Source organism: Phoenix dactylifera, chromosome 11 (assembly GCF_051530095.1).
Source record: "Phoenix dactylifera cultivar Ajwa chromosome 11, Ajwa_hap1_PhDact_Kaust_v1.1, whole genome shotgun sequence".
In the NCBI taxonomy this organism is placed as follows: domain Eukaryota; kingdom Viridiplantae; phylum Streptophyta; class Magnoliopsida; order Arecales; family Arecaceae; genus Phoenix; species Phoenix dactylifera.
In genome coordinates this window covers 17,789,384-17,807,478 of record NC_143200.1, presented here as the reverse complement: position 1 = coordinate 17,807,478, position 18,095 = coordinate 17,789,384, and the positions used below count along the sequence as shown (strand labels likewise).

Here is an 18,095-nt window from a genome sequence, read left to right as displayed (position 1 = left end):
AACATTACGCATTTTATTTAGAAACAACCAAATAGTTTATAGGAAAAAGGTATAGCAAGTCCACCCTGTCTATGTAGAGTAAAAGAAACAAAGCTACTCTTACTTAATGATAAGTGCAAATAGTGGCATTTTATTTGATCCTTATATTTTTTCACTCAAAAAAAGCATGCACCTCCGCTCTCATTTCTTCGTTTTTCTTTCTCTTCCCTCCTCTTTGGAAGCTCCAGTTTTTTGTTTTTGGGTAACTCCCCAAGATATTGTTGCAATAGTTCATAATAGTAGTCCCCCAGGGGATCATTCCTAGCCCAGCCCTTCCTCAGTCTGATCAGATAGGGTGGCCTTCTCTTAGGATTAGGCTGCTGAGCCTCAAAATAAGTGGCAGCTTGTGTCCTTCGTTTTCTTGTTGAAGGAAATTGCGGTGGAGTTTCCTCCATTTCTCAAAGAAAAGAAAACATGCTCCACTCGTGTCCATCAACTTCAACATTTATGTGCGTGCGTGTGTGTGCGTGTGAGAGAGAGAGAGAGATGGAAGGGGATGATTCTTTTAAAAAAAGGTAGTGCATGCATGAGCTAGCTATTTGTAAAAGTCAACTTGTACATATTTTTTTTCTCTTGCTTTAAAATCAACTCTAAAAAAAAGGGGGACCAGATTCGTATTAAAAGGAGGCAAGCAATCTTTGTTCCCTATCTTTTACGCAGTCAACTTGTGATTATAGATACCAATACAGGAGCCGGTTAAAAAAGAAACAACAAGAGGTTTAGATCCTTGGCTTCATCTTCCCTTGAGGAATCCCTTGCACAACTTCACCCAAGAGCTCCTGTCAGGTTCGGCTTCCTCCAATCTTCTTTTGGCATCATCAGCAAAAGCTCTCTAAAAGACACAATCTCGTCAGTCTTAGAAGGATCCATTTCGATAGACCAAAAACAAAGAGAAGTTCACCAAAGAGACTTACATCAATGGAGCTCATGTTAGCAAGGCGATCGATGAGATTGTGCAAGATATCTTTGGTGTACTCCGGGTGCCCTTGAATTCCCAACACATGGTCTCCGATCGCAAACATCTCTACTCCGGTCCTCTCCGAGAAGGCAAGCACCTCAGCCTCCAATGGCACCTCCCACACCTGATTTTATTATTCAACAACTCCATTAGACCAAATCATGCAACGGACGTTGTTTGTACGCTAGAGAGAGAATTGGAATCTGATCATTTGGTGCTCGAAAACCAAAAAACTCGTACCTCATCTTGATGGCACTCGATGATTGGAGCGCTGTGAGGAAACTCCTCAACACCTTCAAGAAATTTGCATTGGGACAAGTCTTCCGCCATGATCACCTTCCGAACTCCAATGTCCCACCCCCCATAAGCCTTTCCAACTCGGCCTCCCAATGCCCGGCACAAGACCTACGTTCCCAAGCATCATTTGTCATTAAACATACATAGATGGCAGGCCCATGCATCAAAGCAAGAGCATCATGTTGGAAATGAATTGGAATCGAATAAGCTTTTGAAGTGAACTGCATGCTTACTTGGTGGCCAAAGCAAATGCCAAGGACTCTCTTTTGCATGGAATCCAAGGTCTGGATCAGGAAGCAAAGCCTTAGGATCCAGAGGTCATTTCCATAGGCATCATGGGGGCTTCCGCTGATCACGAAACCATCATAGCTATCGAGCTCCTCCATGTCGGGGAATTCGCCCTCTATCGCTCTATAAAGATCCCATGTCTCACCTTCATCACCAAATGCTTCTACGAAGACAGGGAAGTAGCCTCCATAGATTTTCTTGACATAGTCTGAGTCTTTAGTAGCGAGGAGGAGAGCATATCGCTTCTCGCTGCTGTCTTTCATGGTTGGTGGAGAAGAGATCGAAGAGCTTGGCAAGGAAAGAGTAGGGTTGATGGCTTGAGGTGTAGAAGTGCACCCCAGCTAGCTCTCCCTTTTATAGGGATGGGAAATGGAAAGCCACTCGTACCGCGGTCCTTTGGGCACGAAAGCGCGTTTGAAGGAGGTGTGACCGCCAAGTTTGACATCGGAATGTCACCAAGTACATAATAATTGGAGCCGAGCCAGCAGCCACATACCGAGTTGCTCCTGCACTGAAGGGGAGCAACTAGGAAGGCCAGTTCCCCCCCTATGTTGTACCTCAAAGAATGATGCCAAAGATGGCAAACCTTGTAACATTCCCCTCCACAGGAGAGAGAGCAAGCAACCTTGTCACAAACCAAGCATCTGTTCCCTTTTCAGTATTTCATTAAAAAAAATTCTCTTTTGAAAAGAAAAATGATATTCCTACCAATTCCTTTTTTCAAAAAGATAGGTAAGCTTGCTCATTCCATTTTCCAAAAGAGAGGATTGTGTGGACTTGTCTTTAGTTCTACATTAATTGTATAGCATAGAGATCTTGATTTTTGGATATTTATATAGAACTAAAAAATTAAAATAATATTTTATAATTTATTTTTTTGAAAAAGCTCTTAAAACATTAAAAAATAATACTAAAACTAATTTGACTTCTGATTCTTGCACAATTAGAGAACATTGCAGCATAAATCTTGTATTTAGTCCACGTTATTGTCTGCGCACAGTCATGTATATCATTTCTTTCGGTGCATCAGTGCTATGTGGTTCCCACCACCCTCTCTTTGCATGACTCCAAAATGTGATGAAGATTGCAGGATTCACAAGATAAACTTAACTTATTTTAGTCATAAAAAAAAAAAGAAGCCTCGGCAGCAAGTTTGTCTTAGAAAAAACAAATTAAAGAGATAGCCATCAACTTTTTTTTTTTTAATCAAAAGAGATGGTGAAAAATGTGATCCGCCACCACACACACGTGCTTATTATCAAAAACGTTTAATCTTAAACATCCCCTACTTGACATGGTTGTCACGTCTGATGTTGGTGAAGCCCACACGTTTAAATGGATTGCATGGCTCACACGGTTGCTAGGCAGTGTTTCGTCCGTGTGTTGGTATATAAGTTAAATATGCACTCAATATAATACTATAGTAAAATATAGCCTTGAGTGTGTGAGACCTAGGTCACATGGTACAAATTTAACTAGAAAGCAACACATGTAATAGTAATTTTTTTTTCTTTTTATGTGTAATAGTAATATATGTTAGGATGAATTTATTAGTGGTTCATGGTAGATCCGATCCAACTAATAATTTCTTCCTTTTACCAGGTATTCAGTCACATTGCCCAATGACAACGAATGTATAAGCCTACTTTTTTTTTTTCATTCACTAAATTTCAAAACCTGTATGACCTGGGCTCAGCGTAGTCTTTGGATGTCACTGATGTGGCATGCTTTTTTTTTTCCCCGAGTGCAATCTTTGGCTAATTTATAAGCCTAAGGATGATTTAGTTCCATTGTGAAGCTTATTTTCCAATAGAGCTGCACTTGCGATACATGATAGATTTTGATATTTGAGTTTGCATTTATCTGCTAACTACTTCATGAAAAAGTTACCATAAAGTTTTGTGAGATCCACGAATTAATGCGCATCAAGCAATATGGATCACATACTAAACATTTGATCCATCTTTTCACTCTTTTTCGTGTCTAATCCTACGCAAACCATCATAGTTGTTAGTTCGGCTGGTTGTTACCTTTATCTCCAAATAAGAGGTTACATATGTCCAAATCTAAGTGATGGTCAATCACCATTATATTCTTAAAAGAAAAACAAACTGCACAAACTATTCAAGTCATATGCCACCCTCAGATTTCTTTTTCACAATGTAGATGCATTGTTCTATTCTTTTTCTTTACTAAAGCTATTGGCTCGTGAGTGGATGTTAAATTCACTGGCTTTCTCCCTCTCAAAGATAGATAGATCTAGATAGATGGAGAGAGAGAGAGAGAGAGGCCTCCCTCTACTGGTCATAATGCTAGAACTTGATAGCATACTTCGCTCAACTAATATAGCAAATATCATTTTCGATGCATCTAATATAGCAAAAATCGCAAAGATAAATTTACTTAAAAATCAAGTGCTACCTTTGCCTTCTAGCTCAAGTTACTTATCTGTTGGCCCCATGAATTGTTTATAGGCCGGTTTGGATTGGCCAATCTACTCATTGAATCTAAGATATGCTTTAACGTACTGTGCATTTGGATAGGTTCGCTTTTAAAACTTAAGAAAAAGCCCTCATATCTGTTTTTGGCATTATACGCCTAAAGAGTAGTCAAAAGCTACATGAAGCCATGTTTTTGGTTAACACTATATAATTTGAGCATTTGTGAAAAGCCCTTTGGATGCCCTTTATTTAGACATTTTAACTAGACTTAGATATTTCTTTAAAAAAAGAGGGGAAAAAAGGGCTAGGCCTGTATACAATTAAAAGTCAAGAGGGAGAGGAAGCATGGCTCGTTGATGCGTAAGGCACACATACCGGGGAATTTATGTAAGTTAATTTTAAAATTTTTCATTCTAATTCTCAAAAACAAAATTGCATGTCAAATGCCAAAGACCGTGCATAAATGTTTCAAGAGAAAAATATAAATATCTTGTGACATTAGATATATAGCACCATGTTGCAAACATAAGAGATTCTAGGTTTTATATTTACAGAACGTAAAGAAAATATGTAATATTTTCTATAGGAGCCTTAGCCCTTAGGCTCACCAAATTCATAGAAGTTGATAAAAAAAAAATTATTTTGATTAAGTTTGAAACTAGGAAAACCTTTTCAAAGAAACGAAGGAAAGTCTTTTCTCTCCAAGCATTGAGCCACACACAATGCAAGAGTTTAGACATTAACCATTAGGATAAACTATCTCTCAAGGTTCCCTTCTCAACTGAATTTTAAGAGAGAGACAGCCATGGTGGAGAAAAGTTGCAATTGGAGAGAAAACTTTATTCGTCAGAAATTTTTCAGATCATAGAATCCAAGAAAATACTGGATTCCTTCTCTGATTTTTTTTTTTATTTTTTGTGGAGTGTTGTAATCGAATTAACTTCAATTAGAAAGGTTTTTAACTTTCTAACCCTAGCTAATTTCTTTCTGCCCTTTACCATTCATGGTATATTATGCAGAGCATCGGAGCACGCCTCTATCTCTCACAATACATCCAAAGCCCTCTAATCCAGATGTATAGTATTTTTTTTTCAACCACAAATATTTTAGCAACGAGTTGGTATACCTTCAACATAAGGAAAATATATTGGAATAAGTAATTGATATTGGTTTGAAACATAATAGAATCTAAAATATATTTAAAACATGGTTAATATTGTGTCTTTTGTGTAGAAGAATTGCCTAATTTTTACGTTCTAGTACTCTTGTACTTCAAATCCAACTCCCAATGTCCATGCAACACTCGAAAAGCAGCTCCAAGAAAATGGACGGAGATATTGGACTGTCTCTCTTCTTTTTTTAATAGATGTCATGGAACATCAGTGACATCAGATGCTATAATTGATGCCAATTGCATGAATCATGGCTCAGGATAGCCAGTTGCGTGCGTCATAGATCACTTGTTTTGGAAATGGGCATGCTTAATTAGCTGCAAGGTTACATCAAGCCTTGCATGAAATCAAATTTTATTTTTTTTCTTCCCAATTTAATCAATATTGGTATCCGAATCTATCCTTTAACCAGTGGGGAGCATGCATGTGGTCCGAGGTGCAAATCCCACTTGGATCCTTAACGAGGCAAAAGAAATTCTTGGAGAATATAATATTCATACTAACTTTCAAGCACCACTTCTTGTGAGCCATGCATATGGAGGCTGGAGGCTCACTTGAATCCAAGAAGGGAACAATTAGGGAAAGGAATGTTGGCAAGTTGTAGCATGGGAATAAAGGTTTGCATTCCTTGGCGATTGGTATTGAAGAAGATGTTGCTGCACCAAAGCAAACCAACTTAAGATAATAATGAAGTTCCCTCGAAAAGAAAACTGAAAATACTTGATTCCAACATGTAGAAAACCATCCTAGATATCTTGTTAGATTTAGACACTTTGATTTTGCACTGAATCTTTATTCCCAAGTGTAGGAGAGTACACGGATTGTCCCTCGATATAGCTCTCAAATATCATCTTATGTAAATAAATCTACATTCTTTCGTGCGCGTGTGTCTATATATCCATATATCTATATATCTATATAATTATCGACCAATCTATCTATCTATCTATTTAGATCTCGAATTTGAATGGTCTACTATTTAAGATAATTAATTTTAGTTAATATGATGTCTTCTATATGGAAGACTTATGTTAGCTTTGGCAATTCTTCTCTTGTTGAATATGTTACCTTTGATACTGCACATCGAGTTCCAACTCTCGTGTCACCGTCCATATATGCAACACTTGGATTCAGATGAAGACATATGACAACATCAACTATTGATGCCATGCCAATCGCATGCTTGATAGCTTGTCGGTTATGGACACGCATACGCTTTTCAGAAATCAAGTTCTGTTTTTTTTCCTAATTAATTTAACATTGTTTATTATAGTGCCTGCAAATTGATCATCTTTACCTCGCAGGCTTATCCTTACAACCCAATGCGGAGCATAAGCGTCTAAAATGCTTACTCCACTTAATTGGGTCCTTGATTTGGAAAAGATGATTCATGGAGAATATTCATCGGAAGCACCATTCCTCATGACATTTGTGTTACACTTTGTTCAAAAGTTGATTCTTAGGAGTTGTGTACAGATCAGAATAAGAAAATGAAGGCAAAGACTTCCATAAATCAAGGAGGAGAACGATAGGGGAGAGGAATATTTTGCAAGTCTTGGCATGGGAATAAAGGATTGCATTCTTGAAGGCTGAATCAGTGGATTTGCGACAGTAGAATATAGGTATAAGAATATACAAGCCTATGGAGTTATGAAATCTTCTTTTGAATACTTGCAAGATTCATGCTCCAAGTATGTTCGCTTTTAGTGCGCAAGTGAACGAGCATCAATACTCGGGAGCCGAATTTCAAAGTTCATGACATAGCACAGCCAACTCTGTGTGAATTTAACTAGGATTTGGGCTTCATGTTTTGTAAGCAATATCTAGGATTCTCGGACCTCCTGAGATGCTGATAAACTATATATAACATCAGTTATTAGCGATGTCATACCTCCGATTGGGAGCATGATTTATCATGCCCTAGATCCGGAGCATGACATGGCCAAGCTACCGAGGGGTGCAACCTACAACAACACGAAGCCAAACATTTCATTTAAAATTTCAAATCCATCTTAACTTCCAAATCCATCTCAAACAAAATATAATAATAAAAGTTTAATTTCATTATTCATTAAATGCAACCAATATTGGTTCAGAGCATCTATTTCAAACATAAATACCAACCCATAATCCTTAATATTTAGAAGATTACTAAGCTACGAATTCATAAGCAACTAAAGAACTAAAGTTCTGCTACATAAATTGCTAAGCCTGCTTGCATGAACTCTAAGCCTGGACCATCCTTCATCCTTACTGACCCTATTCGCCTGGAAAAAAAAATAAAAATAGGGATATATGAGCGACACAGCTCAGTAAGTAGCCTTTTATTACCTTACCGAATCAAGTATAAATTTTTCGATATCAATGCATTATTTTAAAAAAATAACAGTTATTGCCAAAAAAATATTTTATAGTATAATATATTAAAACAAGTCATAAAGCAAATCATGCATGAACAAATCATCCTTCTTTCATAAACATGGTTCTAAGTTTATATCGCAAATAAATTCATAAATCATTTTTCAAATCAATTAACTCTATCATAGATCAAAATATTGCTCACAAATGTGCGTGCCATGGTCACTATGACCCGTGATAGGGTCATAATTGACTGCATATCACAGTTTGCCAACTATTATACCTGTTGATGAGGGTTGTATGCCAATTATTATATCGTTGGCGAGGGTTGAGGGCCATATGCCAACTATTATACTCGCCGGTGAGGGCCGTTACCAACTATTATACCCATTGACGTGGATCATCACCAATTATTATACCCGCTGATGAGGGTCCTACATAGCTATTTGAGAGCCTTTCAAATACTTATATATTTTTAATAGAATATTCATATAAATAGATCAAACACTAAAGGCATGATCAGATTCATATTTCATAACAAAACTATTTCATTAAAACATTCATGGAACTATTTTTTTTAATAAAGCATGATTTTTATAGCATATATGTTGATCATAATTTTTAAAAAATATGATATGTCCACAAGTGAATCTTATACAGAAAAAATATGATATTTTAAAAAATAATAAGAAGTGTAAGATCTACTTACTTTTTTGTCTTAGGCTTTTAGACTTCGCTGGGTGACTCTGTTAGACCTATTTAAAATATTAATAGTGAAATTAATTTCTAATTGATGTCTTTAATAAAATAATACGATTGCATAGAGTGATTTTATGTGGGTTAGATCTTGACGATTCGCTTAATGAATCAGACTCAATCAGGGCCAAAATTAATCAACATGGTTCATCAATGAAGGTTTCAAAGATATTAAACGGGGTCGGGGTGATCGGTCCAGTGGGCAGCCCGGGCACTAGGGCGGATCAAGGCCCGTTGCGGGGATCAACTTGGGTTCGTAGATCCGGTCGACAGGACTTGATCTAGGTTCTATAGATCTTTTAGAGAGAGAAAGTAGAGAGAGGAGAGAGAAATAGAGAAAATAGAGAAGAGGAAAGAATCCTTCTTCTTGTCTCTCTTTTTTCTTCCCCCTTACCGAAAATAAGTGGCGGCAGCGGTGGCCTAGCTGCTCACCCGACGACGACCTCAAGTGGCTGCAGTTCCAGCTAAACCCGGCGGCCGATGGTGGATAAACACAGTGGAAGAAGACCGAAATAAGGGTGTTCTGTTTCGAATGAAGCTCCAGCAATTGCCAGTTCAAATCCAAGGGAATGAAGGCCCAAAACACTAAGAAAGAAAGAGGAAGAGATGAAGAACTCATGCCTCGGTCCGGCAAGGTTTTTCGGCCACTCTTTCCAATAGAAATCGGAGGAAGAACCTCGATAAAGAAGCTTGAAATCGTAAGAAATCTAGCCTTATTCTTTGATGGATCTCAAAGGGGAAGGATGGGAGATCTTTAATAGACAAAAATCCAAGCTTTTTGGTGTTCAGTTGGCTTGAAACATAGCTATTTTGATCGCGATCGAAATTGGGGAGGAAGGAGACTCCCAGCTAGAGTCCTCCTCTCCCGATTCGTCATGTGCGACGCACGTAGATGATTGGGTAGGCTACTTTGGGCCAGCCCACAAGTCCAACGCAATATGCAGGCTGGTCAATGGACCAAGCCCTCACAAGCGAGCTCAAAATTTGTTTATTTCCAATAATAACCTTTTAGTTTTGGAATACTTTGCAGCAAAAGTCCACAATTATTTTATATTATCAAAAAAAGACAAATTTATTTTTATAATTTAGAGATGATCCGTGTTGAACTATATTTATGAAAAAAATATCAAACATTAAGTTGATCCTTTATGCAAAATCTCCTTAATGATTTAAACTTTAAAAACTTGGAGTAGTATCCACATATAATACATGTCTTGGAAAATAACATAAATTTTGAATTATAGTTTAAATTCTAAATTATTGTAGTATTAAAAATATTTTGATCTGTCCTTGTTTGTTTGGAGGACTATTTGTACTTTTCTATATTAATCTACCCTCACAAATAATTTTTATTATAATATTTTCTCTATTTGTTCGCAATAGGTTCTGATTCTCTTATTTGTATTCTCACAAAATACCGGTGAGAGAATAATAAAGATAAAAAAAAATTATTATGATCTCACCAAAAAGAAAATTTTTTATCATATTTTTCTTATTTATTACACATGGTATTTTTGATTTTTTTTTATTTCTTCTTTTCTATCACGATTTTTTTAGGTACAATCTTTTACTCACACATTGTTACTAGTTCTTTTCAATTTTTCCCTTGTTTTATTAAAAGCCAAGATTTTTTTATTTAATATTGCTAGGGTTATAATAAAATGATTTTTTTATTTGTCTAAATAAAATTTTAATTTTATTTTCTTATCTTACAAAAATATAAGGGTATTTTGTGGTTTTGGATCAAAAAATGATTGGTAGAATCTGGAAGAAATATTTCCAGTTTTTTAAATTTGTTTTTTTATATTGCAGAGATGATATAAAAAATTGTAAATAACCTTACTTAGATGAAGGAGGTGATATTTACTTGCTCAATAGTTGTTCAAGGTTGCATTTATCTTGTCATCCATATTACTTTAGGCACCACATACTAGCTCTTTCAAAAATAATCTATAAAGATGTTTCCTTCAGCCTTATATTTTTTTTATTTCAACCAATATACTTTAGTTATGGTTCTATGAGCAGCTCTTGGCACAAGCAATCATATGCCATATTAATGCTCTAATTCATGCATTACAGTTTAGATTAGTTCTTCGGATCTCTCTATTATGCTAGTAGGGCTTATGGTAATAGAGGTCCCTATTTAGGTTTGGTTTGGGTACCCTATCAACCTAGTAGTAAGATCTACAATTAGTATGAGTCTAAATTATGGGCCAAACCTGTACCCAGCTTTTTGCTGAGGGTATAGTTCTGGATGGTAACATATGTACAACGCTCTCCAAACTTAAGGGGCATAAATTGTACGGTATGTAAAACACATCAAATTTGAATTAGGTCGATGTCCCGAGCAGGTTAGCATGAGAGGAAGGGTAAGAGCCAGGATGTATTTACGGTAAGCTTGATTGAGCCTGGGTTTGATCGAGCTTGGTTTGAAATTAATTTCAAGTTTGAAAATTAACGCCGGGCTTGCTTTGTTTACCATTATATCAAGCTTGATTCAGCTTAATATCGAACCAAGCCAAATACACGCCTAATTGATTAGCTTTAAAATGCTTAATCATCAATTCAAGCTTGAAGCAAGCTCGATTTAAAATTGAATTAAAGCTTGATTCAAGCTTGGCTCAATTATGTATTAACATTTAATGGATTCAGAAATTAAGTAAGATCATCAAGCTTGAAACTATCCTACTATTATGGACTGTTGGATCTAACATCCAATAGCACTCTCTAAACTCATGGAATATGTATAGCATATATTTTGAGCCTAATCAAGCCAAGCTTGATTGAGTTGGGTCTGTTTTTTTTTCAGCTCGGCCTGAAATTTTGGCCACCCTTAAATAAGAGGGCATAGACTTGGATTGCACTTGACTAAGGGCTACAAGTTTGAATGGCCGATGGTCAAGATGTCGAAGTTGAAAGTGGGAGCTAGGTGGCAAGATACGTGCAAGGTTCTAAGAAGCCAGTCTTACCGTGCGAGGATCGGAGGGCCAAGGTCCAGTTATGGAGATAGCATATTTGGTGCAGGATGTCACAAGCTTAAGGATTACAGATCTCGTGTACACCGAGGAAGCCTTTTCCTGTTATGCCAAGCCCAACGCCGGCTCAACCTTAGGCGACTGAGGTGGTCACCTAAGGCTTCGGCCTAAAGACTCTTAGCTATAAATACATTGAGGCCCCCAATTGCCTTAGGCATCCAAATGCATTGAGCCGCTCCTGGCCAAGCCTTTGACAATGTTTGTGCCAAATTCTTACACAGGTGTCAACGAGGAGAGAATCGCATGGCTTTAGGTTATTCTCAAATGTCCATGCTCAATCCATGATAAAGAAAGAAGCAAAAATATCTAATTTTATTATTTTAACTAAAAATCAAATATATATATATATATATATATATATGTGTGTGTGTGTGTGTGTGTGTTCTCTATTTGTGCATAGGGTCAAGTCAAACATAGTGAACTAGGCTGGAGGACAATTACAAGTTAATTCAAAACAATAGTATGGAGATTCTAGTGCATGGGAATTCGCAAAACCACTATGCCATGAACCATTTTCGCTAAAACGTTTGGTACATAATAATTGATGTGCGTAATTGCACCATCTCACTTTGCTTTAACACAGATTAATCTTATATAGATACAGAAAGGAATGATTTGTTTCTCATGATCTTTCACTAATCTTCAAACCAAAGTGATCAGGATATAACAAAGTTTGTTTAGGTAATCAGTATAGAGTCCTCTCTACATTTCAATGATTCTAATGAAAGGCTAAAATAGATTTCAGACATGCTTCAGTCTGAACTAGTTATATTTATTGTCACTTTCTGAGACAGTTTATGATATCTACTTTCTGAACCAGTTTCACTGCAGTTCTGTCTGCAAGCCTGTTAACTTCAAAACTACTACTTTATTTTACAATTGGCAAAGGCAGTAGCTCCTTCTTTAGGTCCGGCCTTTATTTGCATCTCCCAGTACTTGTTATCTTCGCCATTCTTCTACTTTAAAAAGGAACCAATAATGCACAGGGTTCCATCATATATGATGTCTGCATGCTCTAGTTCTTTCCAAAACTTTTTGGATATCTCATGAAAGGGAAGCTGACGCCGATCTAATGCATTGAACAAAATACAAATTTCGTATAACTATATACAACATCATATGTTCCGAGACTTGTACAGCATAAATACCTTCATATCTTATACAATACTGGTACTTGATACTTGTCTCAATCATAGGATATTGAAAGGGTAATGGTGGAATCATAGACTGAAATATCTATTTCAAACCAATAGGTAATTACTACAAGAAATTTGGACATTAGCAACGCTTTTTTTGGCTATTAGCGACGCTTTTAAGCGTCGGTAGAAACCATCCCGACGCTTTCCAAAGCGTCGGTAAAGCGTCGCCTATGCTACAGTGGAAAAAATATTTTCCGACGCTTTTAAAAGCGTCGCTAATTCCAATTTAGCGACGTTTTAAAGCGTCGCTCTTTCCCGACGCTTTAAAGCGTCGGTAAGCGTCGCGAATTACCATTTGCGGTCTGCATCTTCTCCTCCCTTCAGAAATACAAACAACCTCCTCGATCAGTACCTTTATTCCATCTGTGCGGAGGGGTTGGGTTTGGCTATATAAACAGTTTTTTTTTTTTAGATCTGCCGATGTGGGACTAAAATGAGGTGATTTTTTTGATTCCGACGACGCTTTTAAGCGTCGTTATTTAACGACGCTTAAAAAAGCGTCGTTAAAAGTTCGACGACGCTTTTAAGCGTCGTTATTAGCCACTCCTATTCGGCAAATGTTGACGGGGAAAATTTTTTGCCGACGCTTGGAATAAGCGTCGGCAAATAAGAGTCGCTAATATCCAAGTTTCTTGTAGTGTAATTTACCAAATGGACGATTCAACTGAAAAATGAATTAGGTATGGTGACACCGGAATATTGGACCTACTTAAACTGTATAGGAGTGTAAACAAACAAGATGACAAAAGATTGGGATCTAATTCAACAGTATGGGAGTTTAAAGAAACATTCCTTGTTTATCAAACTTTCGGGCTTAACAAGAGAGCCTTTGCTAACTGGTGTACAAATTTCTCTCTTGGAAAGCTAGAGAGCACATTTGAATTATTTATAGATTCGAGGCCAGATAATCTCAAATAATGATGCATTTCCACTGCCTCTTATGATTTACTGTGATCTATGGATTCATGCATTTTATGGCTTTGTGCATGCGCAGCATCCTAGATTTTTTTTTTTTTTTTTTTTGGTAATATGGCATATGCAAGATTTATAATGAGCAAATAAGCAAAAGGAAACACTATCATGTCTCCAACATAGTGGTGAATACTTTCCATATATTTATGTTTGTAAGGAAAACTTTCCATATATTTATGACTGCCAGAGATATGCTACAAACATGTAGTAGAAAAGAAAAATTTTTGTCTGTATGACTCTTCACTGCTTGATGGTTTTGAGAAGAATTTTGCTTAACCTTATACCTTCTTTTATGAGAACAACCTTATACCTTTAAATGAAGCTTCCATATTTATTTTTGTACTGTATATGTTTTAGCAATACTTGGATGAGATATGCAATAATACATGGCAAGAAATATTTTTAAAAAAAGTATGTTTAACTCTAATATTCGGCTTTATACTTTTGTGGAAATTAATTCTCCATCCTCATGATGACCATGCTATAACAAAATCTCCATCTTAGTCGGAATTGTTATTTTCGATCCACAAATAACGGTCTTCATAATTTCTAATGCTTAATAGCCATTTCAATATTCTAAAACTCCGAAGATGCCCCCACGACCCCCACCAAAATGGTTACAATGCATTAATTTTTTTCTAGATATCCTTGGTGTTTGCAATTAATCCCTTTAAGATAATTAATCATAGCAACATCATGACGATCTTAGACGCTTACCCCAAATCTGTTATTTATGCAAACCAGTTCTTTATTCAATTGGCCCAAATCTCATCATTTTCTTCGCAGCAAATATTAAAATCGCTTCTTTATTCAATTGGCCAAAATCTCTTCTTCCTTGTTTGCCAAATCCCTTCTTTCCCATTTAGTTCTATCTCCCTATAAATTGTGAACTTAAAACAGTCCCAATTCTTAGTCTATTTATGTATAAAAGAGGTCCGTAAAGAAAAATCCTCTCCATTTTATGTCATCATTCCCTTCGTAGCAAATATTGAATTCACATTCTGCAACATCTCTTAATCCCTTCCTACTCTTTCAATTGTCATGGCTTCAAAGAACATAGGTAGCCCGGGTTTTATGGTTGTTTGTTCTTATGATAGCGAAGCCCATATTATTTTCATATCAGAGGAAGCAAATTTCGATCGAATTTATAATGAAATAGTAGAAAGATGGAGACATCTATTTGCAACGATGATAGATGTAAAATTTTATATTCTAAATAAGTCTAGCATGCTTGTTACGCTCATGGGCGATAAGGATATTCGGAATATGCATCAAATACATTTCAACTTAAATGCCACGGTGATCGAGATGGTTATTAGTCATTCTTCATGCTTGACTGAAGCTGTTAATGTAATAATCAATATAAGATAATGCACAATATGTTTGCATCCCTTTTTGTTTTGATATTCTTAGTTTTAATTAATCTTTTATTGCATATATAATTTTTTCTGTATGTATGGATAGAGGAGTGAGGAAGATGGGAGACTTTGGGAAGTATATTTGAGACCGGCCAAAGGCAAGTGAGTCGAGTGAGGAGGCAGAGTGAGAGGGAGTCAGAAAATTATGAATGAGGCTTCGACTGAATAGAAGTCGGAAGGGTTTGGGAGTAACGATTATGACCGACCGATCGTAGCAAGGTGAGTCGAAATTAGGAAGTCAGATAAGAGAACTGCAGGTCAAACAAGTGAGGAGACGGACTAAGAGGGAGTCAGAAAATCGAGAAAGAGGTTGTCAGAAAATTGGGAAGGAGGTAGTGAGAAATTCGGGAAGACCCTTCGACAGAATATGGGTGGAAAACTAGCGAAATACTATTTGAGGATGACAAAAAAGAAAGGGCATTCTCGTCCGAAGGGACTAATCATTTCAAATTGCTTATGGAGTCCACAGGGACCAACATTTAAGACACGTCGAACATCCGCCCAATGACCATGCTATAACAAAATCTCCTTTTTGATCAAAACTGCTATTTTCAGTCCACAAATAATGGTCTTCATATTTTTTAGTCTTTAACAGCCATTTCAATATTTTAAAATGCTAAAGATGCCCCCACGACCCCCACCAAAATGGTTACAATGTGTTGATTTTTTTCTGATATGCTAGGTGATCGCAATTAATCCCTCTCTATTAAAGTAATTAGTTATAGCAGCATCGTGATGATCTTAGATACATACCCCAAATCTGTTATTTATGCAAATTGGTTCTTTATTCAATCAGCCCAAATCTCTTAATTCCCTTCGCATCAAATATTGAAATCGCTTTTACTCAACTAGCCAAAATCTCTTCTTCCCTATTTGCCACATTACTTCTTCCCATTTAGTTCTATCTTCCTATAAATTGTGAACTGAATACAGTACCATTTCTTAGTCTATTAATGCATAAAAGTGGTCCATAAAGAAGAATCCTCCCCACTTTATGTCATCATTCCCTTCACAACAAATATTGAAATCACATTCCGTAGCATCTCTTAATCCCTCCCTACTCTTTCAATTATTATGGCTTCAAAGAACATAGGTAGCCCAGTTTTTATGGTTGTTTGTTCTTATGGTAGCAAAGCCCATATTATTTCCATCTCAGAGGACACAAATCTCGATCGAACTTACAACGAAATAGTGGAAAGGTAGAGACATCTATGTTCTACAATGATAGAAGCAAAATTTTATGTTCCAAATAAGTCTAGAATGTTTGTTACGCTCATGGGCAATATGGATGTTCAAAATATGCACAAATATACATCAATTTAAATGCACCGGTGATCACAATATTTGTTAGTCATTCTCCATGCTTGACTCAAGCTACTAATGTGGCAATCGATATGAGGTTATGCACAAGATACTTGCATCATTTTTTATTTTGGTATTTTTAGTTTTAATTAGTGTTGGGTTTCATATATGACTTCTTTCTGTATGTACAGATGGAGAAGTGGGGAAGATGGGAGGCCTTGGAAAGTAGGTTTCCAACCCATCGAAGGAAAGTGAATCGAGCAAGGAGGCGGAGTGAGAGGGAGTCGAAAAATCATGAAGGAGGCTAGTCGGTCGAAGTCGAGAGGATTTGGGAATAATGGTTATGGCCGACTAGCCATAGGGAAGTGGGCCAAAATTGGAAAGTTTGATGGGAGAATCGTAGGTCGGATGAGTGAGGAGGTCGACTAAGAGGGAGTCGAAAATTCGGAAAGGAGGCAGTCGGAAAATTGAGAAGGAGGTAGTCAGAAAATCGAGAAGTGGCTTTAATATAATACGAATGGAAAACTTGGAAAAGACTATTTGGGAATGATGAAAAATTAAGGGCATTCTCATTTGGAGGGATGAATCGTTAAATTTCAAATTGCCTATAGACCGGTTGTTATAAAACCGGCCTACAAGGATCAGCAATTAAGGCACAGTTCAAAGATGGACTGGCCAATAATTTCTCCTATACTTTTAACTAAAGTTTCTATACTTATTTTTGCATTGCATGTGTTTTTGCAAAATGATAAGTGGGCAAAAAAATGCTTGTACATATCTATAAAGAAGCTAATAGTACTACAGACTAAATAGCAACATATGTAGCCAATTACACTAGAACTATTTTGTGGACGATCTATGATAGATATTCTTTCTGAATTGTTAGCTATTTTATTTTTCAATTTCCATAAATGTATTTATTCTAGACTGGTTTACGAAATCTGGTTTTCTCCAAAAGAAAGAACCGCCCGTAAATACATTGAAGTAAACCATCCATGCTATATAATTTGCGGATATTTCTTGAAACCTTGGTGCTGCTTGCAAGAGCTCTTGCAAACCTAGTTTAGGGAGGACAATGGACATTTCTAAGGATATTTGCATATATTCTTTCCTGCCGCTTCTCCTAATTGAAAGAATGCACCTCTAACTCCAAGAGCACCCCAAACCACTTGATGGCTTTCTTTGTGGCCCACAGTCATGCAATGGAGGGCTCACTCAACTCAGTATTTATTTTCTGCTTTTTTATATTTTCTTTATAATTTTCCTAGAAACTTAGGGTCTTTGCTACCATCGCCATTTTTCATATTTGAGGATTTTGTTTCTCTGCAAATTAGTGAAACCTTACTTGAAGCTTGACGCGGAAGGTAGTAACTTTTGCAAATTAGTGAAACCTTAATAATTTTTTGTAGCAACAAATTTTAGCCTTCAAAACGTTTAAAAATTTTCACTAAATAATATAAAAATAAAAAAGAGTTTCATCATATATAATACATTGCTGATTTTAAATAATGATGTTATAATCATCAAAATGACCATTGTATAATGATAATAAATAACAGGACAAAATGATAATGATCATTATTGCCTATTATAATAAATCATTGTAATATAAATATTGATCGTTATTTTTAAATGTACATTCTTTGAAATAAAATGATTTTACTAAAATTTTATTTTTTTCTCAAAATTTTCTTCAAAAATGATTGTATGATAAAAATATATTATTTTATATGATCAAAGTTAATATTATTAGATTTTATTATTATCCATGCTTTCCTTGTTATAAAATCGTGATCTAGACATTATTCCCAAAATTGTTTCAATATTAAATCTTTTTTAAGATAAATAACGGTCGCTGTA

General features: G+C 36.2%; 1 protein-coding gene across 1 annotated transcript; it reads right to left on the bottom strand.

Moving 5' to 3' along the window:
* Positions 1–616: 616 nt before the first annotated feature.
* Positions 617–1,920, bottom strand: LOC103707253 (gamma-glutamyl peptidase 3-like). The gene is made up of 4 exons (XM_008791670.5): positions 1,528–1,920; positions 1,238–1,402; positions 954–1,121; positions 617–871 (listed from the first exon to the last, which is right to left on the bottom strand). The coding sequence occupies exons 1-4, from the start codon at positions 1,843–1,845 to the stop codon at positions 773–775; spliced, it is 750 nt and encodes a 249-aa protein (XP_008789892.3). The 5' UTR covers positions 1,846–1,920; the 3' UTR covers positions 617–772.
* Positions 1,921–18,095: the final 16,175 nt, after the last annotated feature.